We start from the raw sequence: 17,206 nt of genomic DNA on the forward strand, positions 1-17,206 counted from the left end.
TGGCTCCTGGGTATTATCATTGTGCAGAGTACTTAGCCAAGTTGAGTTACCCAACTGCTTGCAGTTGATGCAATTTGGTATTACCCATGGATTTACAGATGGACCTTGTACACCAAGGTGATATATCCTTGTGTGCATTCAGTGTGGTAAAGTCTAGTTCTACGATCAGATACTATTGTTCCTATGTGACCCCACCTCATTCAACACACAGGATGGACACACAAGAGAGCAGAATGAAAGTTGCGTAGGTAACAATAAATCTGGCAGTTTTTTAAACTTTTGAGTGATTGACTTTGCTAAATTACTAATGTAGTGGGTTTTTTGGGGGGATGGTGAGGGAAGCTATTTGGGTTGCAAAGTAGTTAAACAGCTCAAACTACAGGTCTACGCTGAATTCCACGTTATCCTTTGGTACTTATGACTGCTGATCATTGTCTGACGCTCTCCGAGATGGTTTTAAAGAAGTAACACTTAGGTCTGATGTGTTCCCATGCAGAAATTCAGGCATAATTTTACTAAGTGTTGCTGTTCCTCAGCCACCCCAAGTGTAGGTGTGAGATATCACTCTAAGGTTCTGGGCTGGAAGGAAGCCTGCAATAGCACCTAAGTCTGCAGACGGCGTCACTAGGGAAACTGTCACAGAGCCATCTTCTAGGTGCAAGAACAGACACAAGCAAAACGTAGGTGTAAATGGCCAGAACATTCTGTGTCTTCCCTACAGGAGAGCTGTTTTGAATGACAAAAACAAAGATAGTCTCAACGGAAATACATCCCTGATGCAGGATACAATTTGTAACTTTCAGGAGTTATGCTTTGGCCTTTCCCAAAGTGTCCGTGCAGAGGGGGAAGTGGAAGCTGTATAAATTAAGATGGGCAGGCCTGTAACAACAGATGGTGGGGTTGCCAGGGGAAGGAAAGCCTTGGTTGTATATTTCTGAAGTGGATCTTACAAAAACATGGGAAAACAGTGATTTAGAGCATCTTCTGTCTCTATGGAAGTTCCAAAAATCTTAGTAAACATTACCAAACTCGTCTGTTCTTGCTTCTTTACTATCTCTAACACAAAGGGTGGATATTTCATATCCCACAGAGCTAACACTATCTGAGTTGCTTCTTTCCCTCTCCGCCTGCCAAAGGGGAAACCCAATAAATACTGAATTATGTTTCATGGTAGCTTGAAAAGCCTAAGAGATGTTATATGACAGTTTCATTAGTTATTTGAAATCAGAATTAAGGCCCCAACTGGATTAGCCACTAAAGGGCTATTACATTTGAAAAATTGAGAACACTCAGACAAAAATCATGCTTGCAGAATTATAGTTTTCTTTACAATTACGTTTTGAGTTCAGTCTTGAAAGCCCTCAGAATGCAGATTTTTCAATGAAGCCAATGGGAGTTCTGTGTAATTTGGGCTTGCAGGTTTGACCCCGCTGTTTGAATTCTCATATGGATAGCGCAAATTCATAGTTATATCAGACATAGGGCACACAATTTTAACTTTGAGGGTAATGAACCATGAAAACAGCTTACTCAGTGTTGTAGTGGATTCTCCAGCATTTGAAGTCTTTAAATCATGACTAGATTGGATTCTGAAAGATATTCCATCAGAAAGTGGTGGAATATCTTGGTCTGCCTCAACATGAGAGACTAGACTGCATCATCTCATAAGGTCACTTCCAGGCCTACATTTCTATGATTCTCTCTAAGTTATTGGGTTCAATACAGCAATCATTGGGTGAAATATTTTATGGCCTGCATTATGCAGTAGGTCAGTCTAGATGATCATAATGGTCCCTTCTGACATTAAACTCTATGACTCCTCTGAAGTGCTTAACTGGCTGTCAGACTTGGGGTGGGAGTGTTCTTCTGTGTCCTCAAAAGTCTCATCTAAGTACCTTTCTGTCTCCCTTAGCTCTTCCAGTTCAGCGACTCTGGCCTCAGGAACCCATATTGTATCTCTGAGGTCCAGGAGCTGCTTGCACCCGGTAAACACATATGCCACCTGCCCCAAAGGCCGGTAAAAAGTACATGCTGCATTCAGTGCAATAAACTGGATAGGCCCCACTCTGCTTCTGCCTGCTTTCATTTTACTCTTACGGGTTTTTTCGAGATTTTTTTGTTGCAGGGGGGAGCATTATTGCCCTGAGTTTAGAACATGATCGAGTCTTTTCCAGTGTGTTTCTGATGATTTCATTACAGTATTTTGTTATACATAAATAGTGTCATACAGACGAATGTATCGTAATGGACGTGCCTATGACGTATGACAAATTGCCCAGACATCTAGGTCAATGGTTTTGAAGGTATTTTGTGATTTACTATGATAAAGCCGAGAACTTTATGGTGGCTCCTTTTTCTGGATCGTAACAAAGGCTAAATAATTTAAAAAGCCAAATTGAAAGGTCTTTGGCACAGGGACAGTCTGTTGTTATGTTTGGGCTTTGCAGCACATAATAGAACGAGTCCTCTAATCCTAAGTGCGGCTCTGGAAGCTACAATAATACAAATAAATAGTAACAACAAATCAGTCTTCATTCACAATGTCCTCTTGCACTTAGAACTACACATCATTGCCTGGCACTGTCACAAATTAGCTACAAGGGAGAAGCAGAGTAATTGGCAATGAGATTTTGCACTGGCGCACACCAGCCAGGGAGAACATCACACCTTGCTGTGTTTGTTTCCCAACAGAGGTACTCCAAAGTGCAGGAGTGGGTCCTCAAAGCTCTGCTGGAAGTAAGTCTGCAATTACAAAATGCTCTTCAGAAGCAAAGGGGCTGATTTCTTTTTTAAACAGGCAGGAAATAACTATGTTCAAAGGGCCAAGACAATCAAGAAGGACTTGAAAAATTTGCCTTTTAAAGTACGTATTTTTTCCAATCACGTAATTAATGCTATTAGTGTGTTGGAGGCATTGGATCAAAGGGGCTTCTGAAGGTGAGACAAAGAGAAAGCATGAACACTTTTCATTGTCCTTTTTATTCCCCCTAAGCTATTTTTAAAAGTCAATTTCACGCTTGTGACAAGAGTCAACTTGACAGCACTGAAGATTAAAGTCCACTCTCTTTGGGCTTGCTTTTTCTACAATTGAAGTCCATGGGTGTCCTACCAGGCACTTTACTAGTGGGAGTTTTGTCACCGAGTTCAATGGAAGCAGGTATACCACCAGTTTAAGTTCTCCCTCAGTGGGCCTTAACTCTGTAGTGGATGGACCATGGCTGGGGGCTGAAAGGATCATTTCATCTCCATGCTGATGCAATGCTTGGCCTCTTTTCTCAGCCTGACTAATAGAAAGGTGGTTTTGTGAGAGTTAAACCAACAACATCACCGCGTTTCACTGTGGCAGCTGAACAACCTTAGCAAGGTTACTCTTGGCCATGAACAAATGGGCTGGCTTTGAGTTAATGATGGAGAAGTGGTCTCAGTCCTGCATCCATTATGAATATGTGCAGCTAGGCGCCAGGCACTCTATGGTTATGCACGTAAATAGGCTGCCGTGTCCTGCCACAAAACCGAGCAGCGTTGCTGATATTGTGTTTGACTTGGGAGAAACATAATGAACATCTTGGGCTAGATCCAAGCCTGCATAAAGGCAGCATGGAGCACCCCTGCGCTCCTGGTACAAATCTGGCCCAAAGTCAGCAATTAAAATCAGGGAAGGATTTCTCCTACTAATGACTACCCTGGTGGGGGTGGGGGGGGGAGGAAGAGCCATTGTAGTTGCTTCTAGTCCACCCCACTCTGGACCTTCCTATTGTAAGGGGCAAGACCAGAGTAAAAGGCATTGTGGGGTTGCCATGTAGGCATCTTGAGACAGGATCATGGGCACTCAATGAAGTTTAGCGCAGTCTCTGGCTCCAGAGTGTGACAGGAGCAAGTGCTGTGACTTGAAGGGTACGTCTACGCTGCAATAAAACAGCCACGGCTGGCCTGTGTCAGCTGGCTCAGGCTCGAGTCAGCTGACATGAGCCAGCCGTGGGTGTTTTACTGCAGTGTAGACCTACCCAAAGGCATCACTACCCCCGGGCTTTCCACGCGGCACAAAGGTCAGAAACAATGAGCTGGCCCTGTGGTCCCAATTTATGGAGCATTTCACGTAGTGGGGAGTGCTTGAGAGCTTTCAGCTTAGTATGACTCATCTTTTATATTTATATTTATATTTATATATATTCTTAAAGATCATCTATCAGCTAAAAACAGGCATTGCTTCAGGTTGTAATGTGATATTTGCTAGATGTCAAAACCCATTTGTGACATCTTCATTTTAATGTGCCCCAGCGCAGCCACCCCGTTCGGTTTCAACAGGGCTCCCAACACCGTACACTGTAATGAGACAAGAGGCAACTGATGCAACAAAAATGGAGAGGTATAGAGAGCTTACAATGGGAAACATACTTCTTTCAAGAGCAGACAGCTGCAATCAATTCAAATAACAACCAGTCAGCCTAAAAATAAAGCTTCTAGAGGGAAGCTGAGGGAGAGACAGGACTGGGAGAGAGAACAGAGCCTGCTTTTGGGTAGCGTTATCTTTAGGGAAACAGAGCACAGATTTTCTCTCAGGATTAAGACAAAACACCAGCTACACTGTATTGCTGGAAGTGACGGCTGAGTGACCTCTGTGTCACTCTGGAACAGGCAGGGTGGCATTACTGCTGTCTGATGTGGGACCAACGGCAGAACTTCTGCCAGCTCGTCTTATCCTCCCATTTCATCTGTAGCTGCTGCCATCTTGCCCTCAACCTACTTCCTCTTTTATACCCAACTCCAGCTTCAAAGCTGCTTTATTAAGCTCCTTGCAGCAAAAGCAGTTTCAGGTCTAAAATGCACCTCAGAGATATTTTTTTCTCCTGGTTGCTCTGGTGCTTCTGAGGAGGCGGGAAAAGACAGGACAGGTAGGGAACAGGAGGGAGAGGTTCTGAAGGGGCAAGAAGATGACAGCTCATAAAGAGTACTTGTGGCACCTTAGAGACTAACAAATTTATTAGAGCATAAGCTTTCGTGGGCTACAGCTCACTTCATCGGATGCATTGAATGGAACATATAGTAAGAAGATACACATATATACATACAGAGAAGGTGGAATTTGCCATACATTTGGCCATCTTGATTATCACTACAAAAGTTTTTTTTCTCCTGCTGATAATAGCTCATCTTAATTAATTAGCCTCTTACAGTTTATATGGCAAATTCCACCTTCTCTGTATGTGTATATATCTATCTATCTATCTTCTTACTATATGTTCCATTCAATGCATCCAATGAAGTGAGCTGTAGCCCACAAAAGCTTATGCTCTAATAAATTTGTTAGTCTCTAAGGTGCCACAAGTCCTCCTGGTTTTTTTTGCGGATACAGACTAACACGGCTGTTACTCTGAAACCAGCTAATAAAGAACAGAAGAAGGGTGAGGGAGGGGTTGCTGAGGTGTGGAACTGATGGGGTTGCAGTTGTTCTGTGTTCATTCTGTGAAAGATGTAGTATAATATTCAGTGACAGGAGCTTTTAATTCATTGAGAAACCTGTTGCCGCTTTCACTACTAAAAATGTGACCACCCATCCACAATTATACTTCATCCCTCTTTTCCATTTACACCTCTCCTTAAGGAGGTACTTGTTTAGTGAAGCCTTCCTGCACCCATCTCCCCATTCGTGATGTCTCTATACCTTCTGAAATAAACCTGCAGCTGGCGTGTGCCCCTATCTAATAATAGACGCATCTGAATTAGTTTGTGATCTCTTATAATATTAATCTTCAGAACCTCCTTAACCTGCAATCCACGTTCCCCGCCCTAACTCTGATACTACTATGCTACTGGTAAGGTGATGAGTTGGGGGGTGGGGCAAAGAAGTAACTATGTAGGAAGTCAGACACTCTTATCTGCAACTCAGATAGATTTACAGCAGATGTAAGAGCAAGAGCTGCACTTGTAGCAGCATGAATGAAGAAATTTCAAAGTACATTAAAAAATAAACCACCATCCAAAAGCATTTCAAAGAGGGTCACACCTTGGGGTCCCCTGAGACAAACAGATTGAGTTAGGTTGGAAACACAAAGCCAGATCACTCCAAGCACTGAGCTAATGGCCACTTTTACGTGTCATTGTTTTAATTATGTTGTGTACATGAGACATTACATGGTTGAAAAGAAAATATGGTCAGACACAGCAGAACCACATGTGAATTCGTCAAGTCAGAGAAAACTCAGACAAACAAATAGGACATGTTGTGCTATGTGATATCGTCTCCTTATAGAAAGACTTGCATGCACATAAATATGCTTAGGTTCAATTGATGTACAAGAGGCCAAAGGGAAGGGTGTATGATCTAGTGACTAGCACAGAGGGATGACCACAAGGAAGGATGGTCTTGTAGTGGAGGTGCTGGATGGGGGCTCAGATCTGTGTTCTATGCCAGGCCTTGATGTTCTGCATGACCCTGGACCAGCCATTTGGGACCTGAATCCAATGCCTATTGATGTCAGTGGAAGGATTCCCGTTGAGTCAATGAGCTTTGGATAAGTCCTGCCATGTTCCAGCTCTGTGTTTATAAAATGACAGCAACAAAGTACGGGGATGATCATACTTCCCTATCTCAGAGGGATGCTGTGAGGATAAATTCAGCGAACGTTGGTGAGGTGCTTGGATCCTATGGCATTGGGGGACATGAAGGTACCATAGACAGACAGACAGAGAGATTTAAATTTAAACTTAGCATTCAAAACAAACAAATACAGTGGAGTAGTATCCATAATCTTATTGTATTTATCCTCACAACACCTGAGAGGTAGCAAAATGCTGTTATCCTCATTTTACCGATAGGGTAAATAGAGACTAAGTGACTTGCCAAGGGCCATACAAGAAGTCTGTGGTAGAGCAGAAAATTGTAGAGACTGTTTAAGTAAGTAGTGGGGTTCTGTAGGACAAATTCTGCATGTTCTACATACAGCAGTCGCTTCTCCCACCATTTGGGTAGGAAGGTTTCTGGCTCAGGCAACATGACAGAACTTTAATAAAGGAAGTGAAGAATAACATATCTACCTGAAGTTACAGGACAAGTGACATAAACAGAAGAGGGATTCGTCCATGACACAAGTTGTCTGAAACCTCCTTTCTCCTAACAAGTACAATAGGAACTTTAGGAACCACTCACGGTGAGGAATTCTGTTTTACGATTTGGCGGAAGCAGACGCATTCAGCAACACAATGGGACCTTGAACAATTGGGGTATTAGCTTAGCACTGAGTCAGATGGAAGAGTGACCACTACTAGGGCACCAAAACCAGCTCTGCAGAGCTTGGGTTGCTGTTGGATGCCTTTTCTCTACAGGCAGGCCAAGCCCTGGCTATCAACAAGATAAAATATCAGTCCCTTTACTTATACTACCTGGCAAAGAACGATCCCAAGTGCGCTGCTGTTATTATGTACAATTAATAGCTCACAAGTGGACACAAGTGGATGTTTATTTTCTACATCTGCCAAAAAGGCTTTCAATTCTATAGGCTTTGGGGGCCATTAGTGAACCTTTAAATGGCTGTGGTAAAAGAGACTTCAGCAGTAAGCACTTCCAGATGGCAGACTTGATTTGGATGTCCAGGTTTGCTGTGGGATCGGCAACAGCATTCTTTCGTCATAATAAAGAGGCTATTAGGTTCTTATCAGGAACGAATGGGGTACTCATATGACATAAAGTGGACCACTTGAGAACAGAAAAATAAGGGTTCTTTGTCTGAAGCTTCTGGTAGATTCTTCCTGGTCCTGAGATGGGTGTGCAGTGTTAAAGGGCAGGGAATCAAAAGGCCACCCCAGCTCACCTGGCCTATGTAAACAGAAAATAAATTGCAGCTCCTATACTGTATGAGAGCCCAGGGACTGCTTCTCTAATGCAGTACTCAGCTAGTGTGGAGTGGGGGGTATGGGCCCCAAAGAGGGTGGGGAGGAGGTAAAGCCATGTCTCTGCCCTGCCCTAAGATGAGATCGTGGAGCTGCCCAGCCACATAGGGATAATCAGCTGCACATCACACAGGGGTGTAAATCAGGGCATGCTGAGCTTCAGGAGTGCCTCTATGCTGCCATGGAGGGCTGGGTCTTCCCACCATCCTTTTCTAGATGGCTCAACAAGAGGAGAGAGGTTAACATTGCTATCAGGGCAAACAACTCACACCGCCAAAGCTTCTACCAACACGCTTTTCACTGGGCTTCTGCTACTATGTAAATAACAGCTCTGTTATATTCAGCCCTTACAGTTTAAAAAAAAAACCTACCGCACTGCACAAATAATTATAGAGCCTTAACAGTACAATTAACAAATCAGCAAGCCATTTGCACAGCCTACCTGCGACCTTGCCCAAGGTGAGCGATTTCATGGCCTTGAAGTCAATCTCCGAGAGGTTGTGCTTGAGTCTGAGAACTTGATCAACCTGGAACAGGTCAGTAAAAACAGTTAATTATTGCAGCATGCAGAGACCCCTGAAGTCTCTTAGACCAGCCTTGTAGAAAAGCTCCACACTGGAGACACGTAATGCCTGACTCCCGCTGATTGCAAAGTGAATGTGCTTGAATTTAGCAGAAAAAGCCAAAAAGTGTGTCAGAGTATTCATACAGCAGGACTTTAAAGAAACCTTTCCTGCAGGAAACTATACAATATTTGACAAGTGCTTATGCCCCCACTGAGAATTCTCACCTCTTAATCTCTTGATTGCAACAAACAGGCAAACAAATGAAGCCTGGCTGGAAACTGACCGTCAAGGATTAGCAATACATGGAAAAAGCTGCAATATCATGGAATATTACAAGATCAGTATGTGGGATAAATCCCAACGGGTAGTGTGAAGCTTGCTTTAGACACAGATCAGAATCGGGTCCACATGCTTTATGGGCTACATTAACTTAGTCAATACCTGTATGTAGTTTCATGCCAATACATTGAAACTGAAGGAAAAAAGGAAGTGTGATGCTCTCTCTCACTGCCTTTTCCTTACTTTTCTCCTCCTCTCGTGTCTCTGCCTTTCCCTCTCTGTTAATTAATGACTGCCACAAAATACCATTCAGCCCTAGTAAATAAGCAGAAGCTTGCCAAAAAGCTGCCGGAATCCCCCCGGGGTATGAGAGCACCACACATTGCTGTGCGCGCACTCCCCTCCCTTCCTTTGAAAAACAGAACAGCACAAGGTTACTTGTTAGCCCTAACAGGCTGCCTACCGGGTCCTGGACTCAGCCTGGCTTCTCAAAGGGACAGCGAGAATGATGTGTTTGGAGAGCGGTGGTGCATAGGTCTTTGGGGCTCTCATCAGCTGATGGAAGGTTGTCACAGTTGATGAGGTAAGCACTTACACGGCTAGTCCTGCTGAAGTCAATGGGACTGTTTATGTGAGTGGTAACAGTCACACAATCTAACCCTATCAGCCCTTCCTCCTCCTCATGTAGTCAAACTATGGGTCACATTCAACTCTGGGACACATACACATGAAATCGATGAGATTCCCACATGCTTCCACTCACCGTGGCTCTGTTGTTCAAATTCGGCAATACGCTGAGCTTGATAAGTTTATGGAGGGGATGGTATGATGAGGCTGCTGACAATGGCATATGGATCATCTGTGTCAGCTATTAGCAAATATCTCCAGCGGCCAGCGGTGGAACACTAGATGGGGAAGGCTTTGCCTTGCTACAGAAAATTGTTTCCCAGGTATCTGAGGTCTTATGCAGGGTCTCGCCTACTTGCTCAGGGTCTAACTGATAGCCATATTTAGGATTGGGAAGGAATTTCCCCCAAGGTCAGACTAGCAGAGACCCTGGATGTGGGGGAGGGTTGTGTTCCTCTGTGACATGCTGTTTTCAACTGGAGAAAATGGTGGATTCTCTATAACTTGAAGTCTTTAGATCAAGATGTGAGGACTTCTGTAACTCAGCCAGAAGTTATGGCCCTGTTGCAGGACTGGGTGGGTGAGGTTCTGTAATCATGATGGTTCCTTCTGGCCTTAAAATCTATGAATCTAATGATCTGCATCATATGCCTTATTTCAGATTATAATCAACAAAATCATTTGAAAATGCTGTCTGGTAAGAACTATGTTCTGCCAGTCTTGCTCATGGTGGGGCCAGATTGTGAATCCTTTGCTCTTACCAGCGAGTAGGTATTTGCACAAATAGTGTCATGAAGCCTACTTCGTAAGCCCATTGAAATCAACAAGACTGTTTGTGGAGGAAGGTACTAATTAATGTTGGGCACAGGTAGTGAATTGGACCCTGAAAGTAAACCATGGCAGGTAGGTTCGATACCTGAATGATGAGTTCTTTTCCTTCTCTGTTGATCTTCACATGGTGTAATTCCCGGTTGGCAAGGTTTCCAGAGTCAATGGTGAAAATGAGGAAGCCATCCTTACTCAACTTGTACCGGACTTGTAAGCTTCCTTAAAAGGAAAGCACATTTCCACCTATAAAATGTGTGTCCATAACTAGGTACGGTTCAATAGCTTTGCGCAATACACAACATTCATTTCTTTTTATAAAAGCAGTGACACAAGTTAAAGTGATAATAAAGAAGTTAAAATAAAAATGGTCAAACTTTAATGAAAAGCATGACAAATAATTTGTTGGAAACTTCCTTCACACCAGCTTACAAATTCCATTGTACAGAAATATAACTGAAATGATCAAGCAAATAACTACATTAAAGGAATGCGTCTTTCTCTCCATAGGGCACACATTTAACAGTTGCACAATATTTGATCTATATTAGGCTCCTTTGTATGAATGATCATTTCCACCAGAGGGCATACAGGTCTAGAGCTGTTTCATTACAGTAATATTTGTGGGTTTTATTATTACTCTGTAAGAAGACAGTAAAGTGAAATGTAACGGACAATGTAGCAGACAATGTGTGGTACTATTTAAGAAAATGAGAATGGTTCTAATTCATCTAAAGAGTATGGCATTTCTTTTCAAACCCAAAGACAAACAAATCTTTCCCTGATCTTTTGTAACAAAACATCAGTTGTGGCTTCCCAGCACTTGTGAAAAACCAAACAATAGCAAACCCACAAGTGCACAAAGTAGGAAAGGAAACATATCCCTTTAAATCTTTCCATAAAAGATTAAGGACAAAGAATATGATTTTAAAAGCTCTGGGAAAAAATGGACTGACTGGATCCCTTTTTTTTTTTTTTTTTGGGACAAGAGAAGAACAAGTCTTTGCAGTTCAGCATGTAATTAGGTAACAACAAGACAAAACAAAATTCTGAAAATCTTTGGGGCTTTCTTGCACGTCAGTAATTGAAACATGATGAACATTTTTGGTTCTACAGAGTTTAAAAAAAACACAAAACCTTTTCCACAGTTATTTTACTACATTCATTTCAGGAGTACAGTATCTCAAAGGAGGCAGTAATAACCATATATAATCCCACAATCTGCTGAGCAATGGCTCCTCATTTTGCTTTCTCCTCTTCTAAAAACCATCATAAGCAATTCTTATCTCCTTCCATTCCAATGCTTTTGTTTGCATTAGCTCCAAATATTCCATACATCACTGCACTTTGGAGATGGATGCAGGTGAACATGACCTGGAGGGGAACTGGCTGTCACTACAGGGGTTTTTTCCATCCATTTCTAGTTTGTTTCAGAGCTTGCAAATCTAGTCCCTTCTTAGAAGTTCTCCCTGGGTGAAATCTGCCCTTGTGCAGCACACATCCTACACATTACTGAAATCCTCCCAAAGTTTTTAAAAGGCATAGGCATAATGTTGGCCCTCTTCACATGGGGGCATATCACTGTGTGCTGAACTCCCATTGATTTCAGTAGGAGTTCCTTCAGGCTTAGGCCCAGAAACTTTTCAGAAAGGAGCTTCAGTAGAAGGAATGTATTTTCCTAACCTTCCAGGGCACACAGGCCCCAGGCTGCTAACTGGTGGGCGTTGCCACGGCTCAGCCTATCCAGGGAAGTTAGCTCACCAGAAAGTTTGGAGCAAGGAGTTAGCAGCGTACCCAAAGGCATGAGGGGAAGTGAGAAAGGCTACTGAGAATCAGTCTTTTCACCAGTCCAAGGGCCTGTCATAAATATAAAGGGAAGGGTAAACCCCTTTAAAATCCCTCCTGGCCAGAGGAAAAATCCTCTCACCTGTAAAGGGTTAAGAAGCTAAAGGTAACCTTGCTGGCACCAGACCAAAATGACCAATGAGGAGACAAGATACTTTCAAAAGCTGGGAGGAGGGAGAGAAACAAAGGGTCTGTGTCTGTCTGTATTTTGCCATTATGCTGCTTTTGCCGGGGATAGAACAGGAATGGAGTCTTAGAACTTTTAGTAAGTAATCTAGCTAGGTATGCGTTAGATTATGATTTCTTTAAATGGCTGAGAAAAGAACTGTGCTAAATAGAATGACTATTCCTGTCTGTGTGTCTTTTCTGTAACTTAAGGTTTTGCCTAGAGGGATTCTCTATGTTTTGAATCTAATTACCCTGTAAGGTATCTACCATCCTGATTTTACAGAGGGGATTTCTTTACTTCTATTAAAAGTCTTCTTGTAAGAAAACTGAATGCTTTTTCATTGTTCTCAGATCCAAGGGTTTGGGTCTGTGGTCACTTATGCAAACTGGTGAGGATTTTTACCAAACCTTTCCCAGGAAGTGGGGTGCAAGGGTTGGGAGGATTTTGGGGGGAAAGACGTGTCCAAACTACGTTTCCCAGTAAACCCAGTTAGAGTTTGGTGGTGGCAGTGGAGATCCAAGGACAAAGGATAAAATTAATTTGTACCTTGGGGAAGTTTTAACCTAAGCTGGTGAAAGTAAGCTTAGGGGATTTTCATGCAGGTCCCCACATCTTTACCCTAGAGTTCAGAGTGGGGGAGGAACCTTGACAGGGCCTATAAGATCAGAAGGGGTTTTAATAGAAGGAGAAAGTAAAGGATATAAGAGGTATAGTTTCCTAGATATATAGATGGAACTCTCATTGACATCACTGGGGAATTTATGCATATGTAACGCTGACAGACCCTGGTCATCGGCAGGCAGGAATCAAACCAGGGACCTTTGCAGCTTAGTGCTTGAGCCTCTACAGCATGAGCTAAAAGCCAGCTGCCTGTGAGCTAAGGCTGTTGGGCAGACTCATTAATAGCTCTGTGACTTTCTCTCTCTCTAATTGGTCTCAGTGCCATTAGATGGGCCAGAACACCATACCCAGGAGGTGTGTGGGTAACGCATAGATCTTGGTCAGTACATGGGCTTAAGACTGGCTAAATACAATAATACACGACCAGATTCTGCCACCCTTCGTCGTACTGAATAGAACCTTACCCTGCAAGGAGTCTCCCAATTCCAATGCAATTCATTTCTATTCCCTGCGAAAACCTGCATGAAGCTGGAGCTAAGGTTGAGAGTACCTATCAGTAATGTGACACCAAGCAATGGCTATGATTAAGCACCTCCATAATCAGGGTAACACAGCGGGCATGTCTACGCTGCAACAGAGTGAGCTTCCCAGCCCGGGCAGGCAGACTTATTTTCTTTAAATTCCAGCTAAGAAATTGTTCGACTTCTGCTCTTCAAAATTGTTGACTTGAACTAAGGGATTTTGCCAGGGCCAAATTTACATCAATATAAATAAGCAATTTTACTGATTGCCACGGAGTTACCTTGGAATTTATACCAGTGTAACTGAGAGCGGACTTTGGCCCTTAGTCAGCAGCAAATCTTTTCATGCTGGAAGATTTACATAATCTTTTAATTACATTAAAATGTGTGATAGAAAGAGAAATGGATTAACTATTATTAAGAAATCTTTTGTGTAACTTTGAATTTTGATTATCTGGTTGGTTGGAGTTCTGTGCCCCATTATGCTGGGGTATCACTAATCACAAAAAGGGGCATGGACATCATTCATGGGCATAATTCAGGTTACTGTGATTTTTACATCATTCCTATCTCATAATAGTAATTAAGTGTTGTCTCTCTACCAGGACAGCAGTACACATCTGGGAATTTGATTGCAATGATGGCTTGGCTGGTCATCCGGACCTCACCTTGCCATGCCTAAGCAGGTACATAAGACGTACAGCAGTATTCAAGCAATGTTCTGCTTCACTGCCTGGTTATTCTCCAGGTAATTCCTGGGGACCATTGCTATTAACTAAGCACAATGGAGGGACAGTTCTGCCTTACAGGTCAGATTCTTGGCCCTGCTATGGTGAAGTTTACTGGACAAATTCTCTGGCTTGTGAAATGCAGGTGGTTGGACTGGATGATCGCAAGGGTCTCTTCTGGCCTTCAAATCTATGGCTAGTCTCCAGTGATGCAAACCAGCCATAATGCTGGTTTAAATGATCTTCTGGGGGCAGGTGGAGAGCCATTGTAGCAGCATTTACGCCACTCCCACCGCACCTTGTGGCTGTAGGGAAGGGGATGTGGCCAGGGTATTCTTATACCTTGGCAATCCCTGGCTGTTAAAACACCCCCTGGAGCTACTCTAATCCGCCCTGGGGACAGTCCCAGCCGCAGGATTGGAGGAACATGAAAGGTAGTAAACAAACCTTATCCTCCGAGTACTGCACTGAGCACAGCAAAACCAAAGCAGAGTCCAGTCTCTGTCTCTCTATAACAAACATAATCTGCTGTTTAGAGGTCTCTCAGCATCCACCACCATGAGTAAGATTATCAAATGACACAAATTGCACGACACAAACAAACATCCCAGCCATAACGTTATCTATTATGACATGGCCCATGTATTGTTTTTTCGGTTAACTCTATTAACAGGATTGTTATTTTTCTGCCGTCTGTGTACCATGGGTATCAGCAGTGCCAGCTGTGTGCATTTCCACAAATAGAAGTGTAAGTGATGGTCAGTTACCGATGATTTCGTTAAAAAGCAACACAATAAGCACATGTGCATTTGGCGAGCACTTGTATTATTGCAGTGACCCAAGAGTGGAACCACAGGAGGGTATTTTAATTCAAGGTTACAGTCCAGGGGATATGCTTGCAAACTTCCTATTCATGTTAATGGGAGCTAGGAGAAAAAATATCCTTTGACAGGCCTGATCCTTTCTTCTGTAATGGCTGCTACAGTCTGCTACGGATGGTGAGAAGAAAAAATAAATAACCAATATAGGCTCAATTCTGCTCCAAATGAATTCAGTGGCAAAGCCCCCATTAATGTCAACAGGAGAAAGATCACACCAGATGGGCCTCATTTCAATCTCAAATATGTTGGTATAAATCAAGAGTAACTCCATCCAAGTCAGTGCTCAGTGCAGATGCTCAGCCATTCTGGACATCAGGCCCCTTTTTAGGTGTCTAAATACAGATTTAAGGGTAACATATTCAAACATGCCAAGGTGGCTTAGGCACTTAAGTCCCACTGACAGTCAGTGAGACTTGGGCTCATAAGCAGTTTTTTTTTTTTTAAACAGACTTTGGCTCCTAAATCACGTCGGCATATTTGAAAATTTTACCCTGTGTATCTTCGGGTTGGCTCGCAAATCTGAAAACGCTGATCTTGCCTTTAAGGTCTCCTCAAGCCTGTGAACTGCATGGTGCTCAGTTTGGAATTCAAACCTGTTCTGTTAGGGAATCTGGAAAGAGCCTTAACCCAGTGTTTACATCACGACTTTGTAAACGGGGTGATTCCTGCATGTACCACCAATGGCATTAAGAACATGAAAACGGCCGCACTGGGTCAGAGCAATGGTCCATCCATCCCAGGATCCGGTCTTCCGACAGCAACCAATGCCAGATGTTTCAGAGGGAATTAACAGTCCAGGGCAGTCACTGAGTGATCCATCCCCTGGCATCCAGTCCCAGCTTCTGGCAATCAGAGGCTAGGAAAACCCAAAGCATGGGCTTGCATCCCTGACCATCTTGGCTAATAGCCATTGATGGACCTATCCTCCAGTAACTTATTTAATTCTTTTTTTAGCCTATTATAGTTTCGGCTTTCACAACATCCCCTGCAAATGAGTTCCACAGGTTAACTGTGTGTTGTGTGAAGAACTACTTTTTGTTTGTTCAGAGCCCTTCCATGGTTTCACTTTGAGAACCTAGAAGTCGGGGGTGGGTTGATGGCATCATTCATAGGAATGATATGAGAATCACTGGCTTGGCCATTCAGCTCTGACCCCCCCCCCACCCCAGAGACCCCAAGTGAAACTCCTGACAGACCCTTTATCCATACAACAGCTGAACACAGAATGACTTCAGCAGACTATTAAACTAGTGTCCACACTGCCTTGATATTTCCACAGCATGCATACAAGCAGTAGTTAAGAGAGAAAATAATTAGGGAAGTTGATTAAACGGCGGGAAGTAACATTAGTGAGGCTATTAATAATGCGATGCACTCAAAATCAGCTATTAAAAATTGTGTACAGAAAGCCCTTTGCAATGATTTAGGTGAAATTTTGTTCTGTTCATTCCATATCACATGGTGCTAGAGGACTGTTTTCAGTGTCATGCCCCACCAAAAAGCTCCCTGTCAGCTTGCAGAATCCTGGTGCTGCAGTACTTCTTCTCCTTTACAGCTTGGATATTTAAAAATGAACGACCTCTCTCTCTGTTTGGAACAGCTGGGTAGGAAACCTGCTCCTTAATTAGCAGCCTCTCCCAAGGGACGTTTACTCAATAAATTTACTCTTCACAGGATGTGCAGCTGGTGTCGTGAAATAACAGGACCCATCTTCTGAATTGTCCAGTGGCTTTTAACTAAGACCGTCTTTGCACATTTTTGGAAAGAGGGAGAAAAACGGGCTATCGCTGTTCGTTTCACACACGTGGAAAATTGAGAGGCGAGATTGCTGATTTTGTTTTCCTGTGGTATCCTGCGGCTATTGCTCAGCTGTTTTTTGTGGTGCTGTCTTAAAGGAAAACACTAGTTATTAAATCTTAAAATAGCTAAATTAATGGACCCTGCTAGTACTTAGAGCTATGACCTGTGAAGCCTATTTGAAATGTAAATGCCTCACCCCCCAAAGATTGGAGTGTTTAGATCTAGGGGTCAGATTTGTGTCTTTCCAAAAGAATAACATCCATGTATAACTGATTATTGATTAGTGTATTTATTTTGCGTTATGGGACATAGTTTAAAAGTGCCTAAGTTAGGCTCTAGGGGCCCAATTCACCTTTGTTCTGCACCGTCTTTGTTTACAAAGATGTTTAGGCGCCTAAAACATAGATAGGTGCCCAATGGGATTTACAGCAGTGCCTATGGAGGTTAGGAACTTGAT

At 43.0% G+C, this 17,206-nt stretch overlaps 1 protein-coding gene across 2 annotated transcripts in view; it reads right to left on the bottom strand.

Annotated features, from left to right (window-relative positions):
- The window catches only part of CNTNAP5 (contactin associated protein family member 5), a 420,028-nt gene that overhangs the window by 17,367 nt on the left and 385,455 nt on the right, over positions 1-17,206 (bottom strand). For both annotated transcript variants that reach the window (XR_012641395.1, XM_074967062.1), the window contains exons 20-21: positions 10,276-10,406; positions 8,330-8,414 (exon numbers count right to left, since the gene is read on the bottom strand). Coding sequence is in view for 1 of the 2 variants with exons in the window: in XM_074967062.1 (XP_074823163.1) it covers positions 8,330-8,414; positions 10,276-10,406 (216 nt within the window). In the remaining variant the exon portion in view is untranslated. The remainder of the gene's footprint in view (positions 1-8,329; positions 8,415-10,275; positions 10,407-17,206) is intronic.

The sequence above is a fragment of the Natator depressus genome, chromosome 11 (assembly GCF_965152275.1).
Source record: "Natator depressus isolate rNatDep1 chromosome 11, rNatDep2.hap1, whole genome shotgun sequence".
Taxonomy (NCBI): domain Eukaryota; kingdom Metazoa; phylum Chordata; order Testudines; family Cheloniidae; genus Natator; species Natator depressus.